The 13,578-nt window shown below is 42.1% G+C and overlaps 1 protein-coding gene across 1 annotated transcript in view; it reads right to left on the bottom strand.

Annotated features, from left to right (window-relative positions):
* TTC21B (tetratricopeptide repeat domain 21B) overlaps nucleotides 1-13,578 on the bottom strand; it is a 119,280-nt gene that overhangs the window by 19,474 nt on the left and 86,228 nt on the right. The window contains exons 20-24 of the mRNA XM_077447923.1: nucleotides 13,068-13,256; nucleotides 10,210-10,320; nucleotides 6,399-6,480; nucleotides 2,274-2,424; nucleotides 215-376 (exon numbers count right to left, since the gene is read on the bottom strand). Of these exons, the coding sequence (XP_077304049.1) occupies nucleotides 215-376; nucleotides 2,274-2,424; nucleotides 6,399-6,480; nucleotides 10,210-10,320; nucleotides 13,068-13,256 (695 nt within the window). The remainder of the gene's footprint in view (nucleotides 1-214; nucleotides 377-2,273; nucleotides 2,425-6,398; nucleotides 6,481-10,209; nucleotides 10,321-13,067; nucleotides 13,257-13,578) is intronic.

Raw genomic sequence — 13,578 nt, 5'->3', positions numbered from 1 at the left:
TGCCTGTCTGCTTCAGTGTGCCAAACCACATGACTTCAGAAACAATCACACAACAAGCAGGAAGCGTTCACATATTAGGCCTACAGAATAGCAGGAGAGGTAGCTAAGATTCCGACAGTTTAGTTTATCTAATTATCCTCCATTCAGAAATAAATTACACATTTTGGATTGAACTTGCCTTTAAATAATGAGCAGTCTAGAATACATTTCTTACCCAATATCGCCATCCAAGTTGTCAAACACTTCCCCGCCCACAGTATCATTATCTGGATTTAAACAGATCTCAATCATATTATATATGGCCTTTTGTCCCCAGTCGCTGTCTTTACGAGCTTTATTGAAATGTCGGAGGGCATCATTAGCTTCACCCGTGTACCTTGGGGAAAAGAAGAACATACAAAAGGTTTCATCTATGTCACATGTACAGGTAAGAGAAAGCTATTAAACAGACCACAATTTAAACAATGCCAAATGACTGCTAATAAGAATATATACCGTAGTAAAGTAATGATATTGGGTGACAGATCTTTTATATGTAAGAATGTTGATTCACAGAGGCAGGTTACAGTGACGCATTACAACTAGGAGAAGGAGAGCATTATGGTAATGGAGAAACGAGGGAAGTAGCACCTAAAGTGATATTAAATCGTCCGTTTTTTTATGCACTTTCAGCAGCCCATTTAATCTCATACTAAGTATTCAGCTTCTTAATCTTTTAATACTTGCCTAAGATCCATTGTAAATTATTATAATGACTGCTGCCCCAGGTTTCCAGTTTCAGGATGGCTCCTATCTCTTGCAGCAGTCTATGGAGCCATTCTTGCATGTAGGGAGTAGACGTGTGTCTCCCTACACTGCTAACCAGAAGTTCGGGGAAGCAGCACTAAGATCAGGAGCCAGTAGCATTGTAGGTTGTAAGCTGCAAGTGCTGGGAGAAGAATTACGGGGAATGTTTCATTTCTTGTGCTCAGTGTGTAAAACTAAAAACACTTAGGGTTTAACAATACCATATAACCAATAATCATTCTATCCTGTTCTCATCCAGCAGCTTGGCTCTGACCATGACCTAGTCACAAATGTTAAAGTAGATTTCAAAGATCAAAAAAGTCCATGATATATCAGTTTAGAGCTGTCATGCCCTGGATAATGTGCTTAAGCAGTGTGCAGTGTAGGGCAGGGGAGATATTGCTAGTCCAATAGATCCCCGATGTCTCTATAAAGAGAGCCTATCACCTGCCCAATGCTATCACATACAAGACTTGTTAGCCCCTTGTGATAGCAATAAAGTTAAATGAAAACATTTTTAAATGTAAATAAATAAAAATATGTAAAAAATTAAAAAAGCACCCCTGTCGCCATGCACACACAACTTCCTACAATGCTTGTGAAAGGGCATGCACGTGAATGGAGATTGCACAAGACATGCAAAGTATCACCACGATCATTGGAATGAGAGCAATAATTTGCCACAATTGGCATGTAATTTTTTTTGGGGGGGGAGTTGGGGGCTTCCTTAGAAGGGGGACTTCCTGTCCCACTTCCTCCTTCTGCCCAGGGACCGCCAAGGTGACTCCTCCTTTCGCCTTAGGTGGCCCCTCTCTCTAGGCGATCTCCTGGGACACGTGACAGAACCCAGGAGATCGTATGTCCACTCCGGGAGCACAGCGCGTCTCGCGAATGCGCCGTGCATGCCCGGCCGTGAAGCCGAAAGCTGTCACAACTGGGTGCCCAGAGTGGCAATGGAGGCGCCGGTGGACAGGAGAAGAACGACACCCCATTTGGCGGCGCCGGTGGACCGTGGAACAGGTAAGTGTCTGTTTATCAGTCCCAAGGGCCTGATAAAGGCAAGCGAAAGGGCCACATCCAGCCTCCCAGCTGCAGTTTGGGTGTGTGTAATTTTAAGGCTTGGCATGCTGGGTATCTGTTTACTCAATACAACCCCATCTTTTATATTTTGCAATGAAATTAGGTATTACATTGAGTTTGTGTGCACTTAAACTCATCTTAGTGTATTTTTTCCTGAAAATATGCATTTGAAATACAACTGAGCAAATATTGTGCTACATAAATAATTGCAACTACAAACGTTTTATTGTCCAGGGCCTCTGCTTTCAAAAATATATAACTGTTTATGGGTTTAAAGTATTTTTTGTTTTTAAAAAATGCAGATTTATGTGTGAAAAAAAAAAAAAAACGTACCCAGTCGACATGTGGTTATTCATCAGGGTTACAGAGATAGCCCAATAGTCCTACAGCTGGGATATCAAACCTACCACAAGTATAATCCTTTGCAATAATGAAAGCCAGGTTCAAGCTTTGCTCTAGAGGAATACTTCTCAGCCAGATCTAGAAATTTCGGGACTTCTTCAAGCTTCCCAGCTCTTCTCAACAGGTCAGTCAAACGAGCAAGAGTGCCATAATTATCTGTAAAGGGAAATATTAAGGATTTACTGCTGACAGCCCAGGCAAAGTGTCACACTGCCCATACTCTGGGCAAACAGCTCAATACACATACTGTATATTTAATGTTTTAGTTGCCAAAGGATTTGTAATTCTGATCAGTCATTTGTAATGTACAGCAAGTACCTCTTGTACACTGAACAGCCTGAGCGGTAACACACTAGATCACCTACGATTTAGCTTGCTCATTGGACAAGGACCCAGGAAAAAGTAAAACCAATCAAAGAAACAGTATTGGTAAACCAATACGTTGCTGAGGGCCTATTCTCACTAGCAGATGGTTATTACAAAAATGGCTGCCCAAAATTCAAAATGTTCTGGGGTAAAACAATGAAAAGATATGCATTTGAATGGTGTACTTGCCAATTTGTCTGGAATTTTACTTTAAAACATACAGTAAGTCAACCTGTACTGCAAGCTGACATTCGTATAATTCTAAGCCCTTGTACACACGATCGGAGATTCCGACAACCAAATCCGTCGGATTTTGTCCAAAACTGTTGTATACACACAGTCGGACGAAGTTGTCGGAAAATCCGATCGTTCAGAACGTGATGACGTTATTTCGTTACGACGGGACTATGTCCAGGCTAGTAGCCAATAGATTTGATGTAGAAATTTGATCTGAGCATGCGTGGCACTTTGTCCGATCGGAATTCTCTACACATGATCGGAGTATGTCCGATCAGAGCATTTTGTCGGAAAATATTTCCGGCAAGTTGGAAAATTTGGTCCGACGGATATTCCAACGGAAACAGTCCGATGCAGACCACACACAGTCGGAATATCCGACAAAACGCTCCGATCGGACACATTCCATCGGAATCTCCGATCGTGTGTACAAGGGCTTAGACCACACTGGAACACAAATGAAAGAGTAATTGCTCCTTTATGATAAAAAGAGGTTATGTTGCCACCTGTAACAATAGACCACCTTAGAGAATGACCCTATTACTCCTGACATCACTACCCTGCCCTGGTCCGTACCCACCTCCAGTCCTTCTAAGGACTCTCTTCCATTACCGATTTTAAAACACACTGCAGATCTAAGAGTCCTATATATCAAAGGGCAAAATTTCCCCTATGCCCAGTTCAATGATGCCTCTGTTTGGCCTTTCCCCCAACATTACCAAACCCAATGCCTCTCTGAGAAAAGAGGACAAGCCTCATCTTCGACAGACTATGACATAGGGAAAACTGATACCCTTGAAATCTACTGGCTCCAGTTTCTGGAAGTGACCTCATCCGCCTGGTTGTCAATGTGCGTTCCACCGACCAGAAGTGTCAGCAATTATTGACTCGGCCTGCTTTCCGGACACCGCTGCCATCCAGCCTATGGAATGGATCCATTCCACGAACATCCGGCAGTTCATGCCTATACACCTGTTACTAGTGTACCTTTGCGAGTACCGTATTTTCAGCTTTTATTAAAGTACCATTTTATTTACTGCACTTAGAGTGGTGCTTCTGTTTTATCTCCAGAGTACCCCTCAACACCACACTTTCTCCTCAAGTGAGAGGAGGAACTAGCAATACCCCATGATGACAAAGACTAGGAAAGAAATAATGACCTTCACTCATAAGACCTCCATATACCCCCGAGCACAATTCTAAACTCCTTTCCAGATGGTATAGATGCCCTATATTACTTCACAATATGGACCCATTCACCCTGAACACATGCTAGAGATGCCAGTCAGCCCTGGTAACATGATCCACATGGGTGTACATGTCTTTTGATCATTCCTTTCTGGAATAAAATACTGGGGATATATCATAAATAAGTGGGAGATAAAGTAGCGAATACCCCTCACCTCACCAGCCTCTCGTGGATACCTGGGTCATACACAGACAAATCAAAAGAGGCATTTTATGTCACTTCCTCACAGTTGCCCAAACCATTATTACCAGAAACTGGTGGAGTGGGCCCCTGAATTTGATGCCAGATGTGACATGGAAAGGATGGTCTCCTAAGAAAATGGCAAATTGGACACCTTTCAGTTGACCTGGACAATCTGGTTGTACTTCATATATTCTTCTGAGTTTTCCCTCTTATACTGTATGTAGAACCTTTCTGGGGGTTGACTCGGTACCTGCCCCCTTTGCGGACACTGAGTGATCTCTGACTGGGTGACTGGCCTATCAGGGCGTATCCCCCCCATTTTTCCCCCTCCCCTCCTAGCTTGTCACTTATCTTCTTCTGCACCCCCCCCCCCCCAATCTAGAACGGGTCTTTTTTCTCCATGTTCTCCTCCTCTACAACACAGTGTCTTGATTTATATATAATTCGTTTACTTACTGTAAACTCTATGGAAGTTTGGACAATGGTTCCTTGGCTACCTTCAAATTTAACCAACTTTATTGTGTAATTCTATGGTTCTATACAGTTGTTAATTTTCACCTATTGTGTACATGTTCATAGCCATGTAAGCTGTTTGATGTACTTTTTGAAAACCTAATTAAAATAGATTAAAACACAAAGGTTTTGTTGCTTCTCTCACCTGGTTGATTTCATGTAAAAAATAATATTAAAAGTAGATTTAAAGGAAAAACTTTTTTTTTCATTTTGGATGGAGTAAGGAAGGGTTATAACCCGTCAATTTAATTTTTTTCCATCTGTCCCCAGGTCACCAGAACTAGTGTCCCCATTGGAATATTTCCAATCTATTACTTTTTTGGGGACAACCCAAACATTGGGGTTTCTCTTACTTTCAAACAGAGAGGGTGAATTCTCCCTAATGGGGCATAGATAGCAACAACAACTGACAGGTGTTCTAATCCATCTCCACTTTATCCAAAATAGAAAAACAGTTTTGCCTTTAGTTATACTTTAATGTTAACCTAATTTTCATCAGCCTTAGCCAATTTTTTTTAGGTTATATCTGGAATGCTTAAAATTGAACAACCACGCTTACCAATTTCAAACCATTAATTTAAATCTTTCACTTATCGTCATCTGTAAAAGATTTGCCCAACTGTGGGCTCATTACTGCCCTTTTACTAAAGCATAACACTGAGATCCCTTTATGGTTGGGAGGCCAGATTTTTTGATACACCATATGGTCAAAAATATGTGGACACCCTGTTGAATAATTGATTTCAGGTGCTTCCAGTGAAGGATGCTGTTAATGATAAAACATACAAGTCATTACAAGACATTTTAGACAATTTTGTACTGTCAGCTTTGTAAAAAAAACATTTGTTCTTTCCCAGCATGGTTGTGCCCCTGTGTACGAAGCCAGCTCCATAAAGATATGGCTTGATGAGATAGATTTGTGTGGAGAAGCACAAAACTCTGACCTCAACCCTATTAAGAAACTTTGGGATGAACTGGAATGCTAATTCTGAGCCAGGTCTTCTCATCCAACAACAGTATCTGACCTCAAACACACCAATGACTGAAAAAGGGTTGCTATACATGGGTCTATTATTTAAAGTGGAGTTTCACCCAAAAGTGAAACTTCCGCTTTAAGACCTCCTGAACCCGACATCCCCATTTTTTGGGGGTATTTTTGGGGGGAGTGGGTACCTAGTTTTGACAGGTTCCACTTATGGTGCAGAGCGTAAGTTCTTCTCTCCCCCCTCCCTCCCTTCTGGGACACGTCACAAGTCCCAGAAGATTGCCTGGCCATTCAGAACACGCAGCGTGACTTGTGCATGCGCAATGCGCACCCGGCTGTGAAGCCGCAACCTGTCACAGACGGGTGACCACACTTGCAATGCCGGCACCGCGGAGAGGAGAAAAGCGAGACTTTGGGAAGCTGCATCGCTGGACCACGGGACAGGCGAGTGTCTGTTTACTTTTAATAAACACAGAAATGGGTGGAACTCCGCTTTAAGAAAGAAGAAATCTCTTCTATGACCACATTACATCTGGAGCATTGCAAAGGCATTTTAACAGAAAAAGGACAACACATGTGAACAGTGTAGACACTTACCTGGCTTACGCTCCAGCAGCTGCTGAAAGTGAAACATGGCTTGTTCATAGTCTTGCTTCCTGAACATAAGATCTGCCATCATCTGCAGGGTGTAAACAGAGAGAAAAATATTTATAATAAAAAAAATATATATATATATATATATATTGTACCTTCACTGACACCCACATTGGTATTCTGCATGCATCCATGTGCAATGTTTAGTTTTGATAGCAATGTATGACTACCTAAAAATTTCCAACCAGGCCAATATAAGTTTGGCAACCTAGTTTTTTCAAAGTGCTCTGAGCCGAGGTAAACTGCAGTTGGGATGGATCTGTCTCCATCCTAGCTCTTGTGGGATTTGCCGTGTGGGGAAAGGAATGGGGCAATTAATACTTTTTAACTTGCCTTAGGGAAGCTCAGTTCCCTAGACTGAGGAAACACTTCGCTACATGGGACGAAGCACTACGATGTAACAAATGTAATGACAGTTTTTTAAAGTGATACCAAACACACACTTTTTAATATACATTGTCCCTTCTATTTTTGTATGTGGATGATGGAACTGTAATTATTTTAAAAAAATAATATAAAGATCGAAGTACCCTTTTCCCGCTTGATATATAATGGTCACATGACCCAGCTCTTTCCCAGCAGGGAAATATAAGCAGAAGGAGCTTCTAGTCCTCTGCTGCTGGTCACACATTCACGAAAAATAAAGAAATAAATAAAAACAGCCTTTGGAGTAAATATGGAACACAGAATAAAAATGAATATCAATAAACTGTTTTAAATTGGCATACAGATATATATTTGCAATCAAATATTTGTTAGTTTGTGTAAATAACATGGTGTGGGCGGATTTCTAACAGTCACAGGCTATGTCACCCACCCTTCAGCCTGTGTCTTAGAATAAAAGGGAGGTGAAGCCACCACTAATTTACCTGTAATATCCTGCCCCACTGTGGTTAGCTAGTTAGTGGGCATAGAGGAGGGTGGAGGGGGTGGGCTGTCATTTACCACTGTGTATACTCCCACATGTGTGACTCTATAGTCAAATGGGCTGTTCAGATGTAATAGGAAGGAAATTCTCAGCATAGAAACTCATTGAAAACTGAGCATGTGCAAAGCTGCCACCACAGCTGAAAAATCCCTAGCTGAACTGAAGACATGAACAGAAGGTAGAGATTGAGAACAGCAGGATCAACCAGGTTTTTTTTGTTTTTGTTTACAGAACACAGAAAATAAATGAGTATGAATAGCATGTAGTACCCCATTTAGTGATAGTTTTTTATTATGTGGGTTTACAGACACACTAAGTGCTATTAGTAGACTGCTAAATTTTCTAGCAACCACGTTCAATCAAGAAACTCCAACTAGTTTACCTTAATCCAAGTTCCTTGTAATGTCCAGAAGACAAAATTCATATACCACATAACTAGGTCGCTGGAAGTGTAATTCCTGAATCCTGTGTTGTCTAAAGCCCAGTACACATGGGCCAAAAAATCGCCAGGTTCAGCAGGAGCCAGCTGACTTTCGGTCCGTGTGTATAGCTGTCTGTTCAACAGAAGCCGGTCTAACAACCAGCTGGTCCAGCTGGAAAAATAGCATTCCATGAGCAGTCACAGCCAATGGCTGGGAGCACTGATCAGTGTATTCTGGTGGACGTGAGGTGATGTCGGGAGAGATCCCTGCATCAATATTGCTTGTGTTGATATGGGGGTCTGTCAGGTTTTTTTTTTTTTTTTCGCTCAACCGGTGGGTGTGTGTTTGTGTGTGTGTACCCAGCTTGACTTTCTTTGTGTGCTGCATCTTAAAATTCAAAATTCCAAGGCAGTACCTGCTTGGTGCCTGTGAAAGGTTTACATTGTACTTCTGAAATTTCTTTTCAGACTATTTCCGCTGACATCGGCCCTTTTTATTAGTAACCTAACAGTCAGGCACACACTTTCTTACCACAAGGAGTGTTCTCCCCACACAGGTCAGGTCATTGATGTGCGTTACATGCAGCAACCTGCATAATAATGCAGAAAACGCCCAGTAATGCCCCTTACCTTTTACACATGTATCCTAGCAAGGCACAGACACAGCCTGTTCAACACTGTGCCTGCTGTTATTGAAGATGACAAGATGACAGTGGGCCACTACTATTCCCCAAAGAAGAGCCCAGCAGAACCAAAGAAAATAGCCTTATTAGTGTAAAGGTATTATTACAAAAAAGAAAACAGAGCTGCTCACTTGCACTGATCAAAGCCTCAGAGATTTTTTGGGTGATGGAGACGTTTTTGTTTTTTCTTTGTGGGGTTCACAGAGAGAAATGCAGAGTCCTGTGTTAGAGTCCTGAGACCTATTGTGTACCTATACTTCAGCTTTAAAGTGTATGTAAACGACAAAGCAAACATGTCATATTTTGCAGCTTACCAGTCATTGGATGCTGTTTCTGTATTTGTTTTCTTTTTAATACTTTTCCTTTATTCTCAGCTGGTGCGAGAATAAATGCATTCCTGTCCTAGGGGGACAATGCACACCATACAGAATGACTGGAGGAACAGTGTTGTCACCTTACAACAGGGCTACAGAACACCTTCCCTGTTCTTTTCTCCACAACACTGAATGGAGGCGTTTTGTAGTTCACAAAAATAGCGGATAATAATACAGAACAGAGTGCACTGCGAGCAACCAGCTTGGGAACAGGGGGTGGAGGGTGCGAGCTGCAGCTCTGTGTGTCATATGGACACAGAGCGGTTTTCTCTGGAGGCACTGTTCGAGGGGGAGGAGCCAAGAGCGCCGGCAGGAGAGGATTGGAGCTGCTCTGTGCAAAAAGCACTGCATCAAGCAAGTACGTTTTTTCATTTTTTTTTTTTTTTAAGTTACATGTTACTAAATTGAAAAAAGAGATGTGCTACTTTAAGTTCTGTTTGCAGGTTCCAGGACAGTTTCCCCACAAGCAACCAATTTCACAAATGAACAGGGGGGCAGCTTTAAGTGATAGCTAGCCCCCAAATTCAAAACAGTAGCACAGAAGTAAAGAAATGCTGTGAGGACTAATGCCGCGTACACACGGTTGAACTGTTTGACGTACTTAGTCCGTCATACAATCCGACGGACAATCCGTCGTACTTTCCACTGAACGGACTTGACCACACACGGATACACAAACAGTCCGACGAAAGCTTGCGCGATGACGTACAGCACATACGACGGGACTAGAAATAGGAAGTCCAAGACACAGCAAAGCCCTGTAAATCCTTTCTGGGCATGCGCCATTCTTAGTCCGTCGGACTAGCATACTGACGACCGTATTGTCTGCTGAAACCAAAGTACGACGGACAGATTTTTGGAAAAACCGAAATTCTTAGTACTCCGGACTGCATGCTGAAAAAGTCCGCTGAAGCCCACACACGAGCGGATTGTCCGCTGAAATGTGTTTCAACGGACTAAGTTTGTCAAACAGTTCGACCGCGTGTACGAGGCATTAGAGTGTAATGAAGACAGCACTGAATTTCATGGGCTGGTATTTGTTTTTTTAATTCAGCATCTACACTACTTGTGGCTGCTGACTTTAAGTTTAGATGAAATTCCTGCCAGGGTCTGGCCATTGGCTGAGAGTGCTGATCAGATGTCGATATGCCAATGTTTTTTTTGGTCATGCCTCTTTGACAGAAGCTGGACAGGCTACCGTACACACACAGGTCAAATGTCACTTGGTTTCTGTTGAACCAGTATTCGATCCATGTGTACGGGGCTTAACAATTCATATCAAGGTAAACAAAACATACCCGTTTCTTTTAGATTACCATATATCCTTGATCAGGTAGCTTGCACTTACCATTGCAGCAGCTTCATTGTTCTGGTCATTCTTCAATAAGAGGGCACATTGCTGCTGGCATGAGTCAATATCATCTTGAGCAAGATACAGATGTGCAAGCTCCATTATTACCTTAACAGCAAAAGCACAAAAAGCATCAAAACAAACTATACATGCAAAAAATAAAAAATAAATAATAGGAACTTTTTGGATATCCTTAAATTCAGCTTTAATCCAAACACCATAAAAGGCATTTTCTTTTTATGAATAATTCTAACAGAATTCCATACCTTTAGTTCATCTCTTCCTTCAACCTATTCCCTTTCTAATATTATACATCATGCAATCAGACTGATGTACAATTGACTTTCACTGTTGCGCCACTGGCGCTTGAGGGGTCAGTATTAAAGCGGGATTCCACTGTCTTTAACCTTTTTTTTTGTGGCATACTGACAATCATTAGTATTATGAAATATAACACTTACTTTTTTTCAAAACAGCAGCATGCTGTTTTCTCATCGAAAACGATTTTATAAAACCGTCTCCTGACGGTTGTCATTTTGCCTGTGGGCATGTGAAGCCCACAGGCATCCTCTTCCGGGAGAGTGTGCTGCTAAAAGACCAGCATGCACCGCCCGTTCGATAAAAGATCTCGCGCATGCGCAGTCAGCGCAATATCGAGCGCCGTCAACAGCTCCGGTTGCCATGACAACGGGTGTTGTTGTCGGAAGTCCCGCCCCGTTGTGATGGCAACGGAGATAAACAATGAAAGAAAGAGAACGTGGGTGTCGTGATGACGTCACTTCCCTTCTCTTCCTCGCGCGAGATCTCGAGCCTGGGCACAGCACAGACTCCTGGGGGAAAAAAAACGATCCCAGGAGCCCCTGCGGCAGACAGGAAGAAGTGACCTGCTGCTGAAGCCCCGCCCCTTTCCGCATCGGCTCCGCCCCTTTCCGCAATCTCCAGAGGCAGAAAATTTAAAATAAGAAAAGAACAGAAGAAGACAGCTGAAAGGTAAGGGGGTTACCTAGCGATTAGGGAAGGGGGGATCACATAGACCTAGGACTGTAATTTGGGGTGGACCTCCGCTTTAATGTATTTCATGGAGTATTGTCCAATTCATCAGGACAGATGAATAAGGCTGGCCACAGATGTTTGGAATCTTGGCTGGTTCAGCAGGGACTGCCTGAGATTCAAACCATATATAGATACAGATTTGCACATACACATTGCACTTTATTATTGGTAATAATATATACCACTTATATAATTATTTATCCACTAAATATTATTGATTTATTCACATATAAAATCAGTTTCACTGCATGTTCGCACAGTGTATATAATTACACATATTAATTTGCATATTTGCACATAATAATGTATGATTACAAACATATTTAATAGATTTAATCTTATATTGAGGACTACATTCTATGCTTCAGAATATTACAGACCTGCACTAATCTTTCTCTTAATTTTACCCTTCCATTTTTGACTCTGAGAAAGCTGCAGTCCATTGTTTGATTATTTCTTGGCTGATGTGATTTACCTGTGGCGCTGTTAAAACTGTTTTTGATTTTTTTCAAACCATCTGTGGGCAGACTGATTTTACCCAAGTCTATTGAGGTATAATCAGCATGTTGGATCTTTGGCATGTGATTATTGCCAGCAGCTATAGCCCCTAGTAACAATCACTGTGCTCTCCCAGCAGGGATGGCTTCCCACGCACCCCTGCCAAGAGAATATGATAGCTCTGCGGGAGGGATTCCCTCATCAACACAGTGTTGATGGGGGAATCCAGTGATTCTCTTTCCCGCAACCCACGGTTGCAGGAAAGAAAATCGCATAATCTATGGCCTGTCTAAAGTTAATATTCAAGATAAAAGACGTGTGTATTATATCCTAATCATGTGTTTTGCTCATCCAATTAACAAGGGCCACCCATGCTATACAAAGGAATGCCAGAGGGTCTGATGTGTAAAAGGGTAGCTATCCCCTGCCAGCAAGTTGCTCAAAAGGATGGTTTGAACCAACATGGGATATATTGACTTATGTAAACAGGAAATTTCTGTTTCCTTTTGGCCCCTTTCACACAGAGCGGAGTCTGTTATAATCAGCAGGGATGCCCAAGTAGACCTCCTGCTTATCGGAGCCAAATGGGATGGATGTCACATCCATGTCCATGTCCATTCAGTTTATGCCGGAATGACATGGGCAGACCCCAGTCAGCTCTATAGATGGCCGGGTGTAAATGGACTCCATTGTCTGTTTACATCAGGCTACTTCTGTTTTTGTGGACCAGGTCAGAACGCAGTCTTTTTGTTTTTTTGCCAGACATGGAAGGACCCAGAGGTAAGCGGATGTAAACAGACACAAGTCCTATTACATCTGCCTGTCCATAAGGCTGCATGGACTTTCCGATCAGGTCCACCTGAGAAACTGACAGGCGAATCTGATCAGAATACCTGTGTGAAAGGGGGCCTTAGACTAGCTATGTGGCATATAAAACATATAATAATAAATATTTTTCTGATTAAAAAATTCACTCTAATACTACAATCATCCTATTTCTTTAACATTGTACACCAATGTTTTCTCAGCTAAAGTCCTCAAGTACCCCCAACAGGTCATGTTTTCAGGATTTCCCTCAGATAAAACGGCTGTGGTAATTACTAAGGCAGTGAAACTGATCAAATCACCTGTGCAAAATAATGGAAAGCCTGAAAACATGACCTGTTAGGGGTACTTGAGGACTGAAGTTGAGAAATATTGTTGTACACGACTATGAAGTTACCAATCCACAGACCGCACACCTCTATACTAAACAAAAGTCAGTGAGCCATCTGTCTGCAAAGATACAGTTCAGTACTTCTCACCTTATTGTCAGTTTCACAGTACACCAGAGCTTCCTTATAAAATTTGATTGCCTTCTCATAGTCACGCTGGGCTGCAGCATGTCTGGCAATTTCGGCACAGATTTCTGCTGCTAGCACTTTCTGGACTGGAACTGCATCTGGTTGCTCTAGCTGTGCCCTCTTCAGTACCCTGGCTTGCAGTTCTCGAGCCTGACAACATAGATAGAGACAGAAGTTCAGTTTATTTTGCAAAGTTTCATTCTTTAACAATATCCTTATTTTAAAAGCCTCTCTGTATATGTCACGTCAGTGTTCCAGCACAGCCATATTATGTAGCGCAGTCCTTGGGTCACAAGCGGCCTGTAGAAAGTGTGGCCTGCAGGTCACCATAGTAAACAAAACAGGACCAGGGAATCTATAGGATCAAGTGAGAAGACTGGGATTTAACCAGCCTATTGATACTGCCGGGATAAACACCAATCAGTCACAACATTATGACCACTGGCAAGTAAAGTAAAAAACATGGATTATC

Source organism: Lithobates pipiens, unplaced genomic scaffold (genome assembly GCF_037356315.1).
Source record: "Lithobates pipiens isolate NorthernLeopardFrog02 unplaced genomic scaffold, aLitPip1_a1.2 Scaffold_22, whole genome shotgun sequence".
Classification (NCBI taxonomy): domain Eukaryota; kingdom Metazoa; phylum Chordata; class Amphibia; order Anura; family Ranidae; genus Lithobates; species Lithobates pipiens.
Note: the sequence above shows the minus strand (reverse complement) of the source record. Positions and strands in the feature narration are given on the sequence as shown.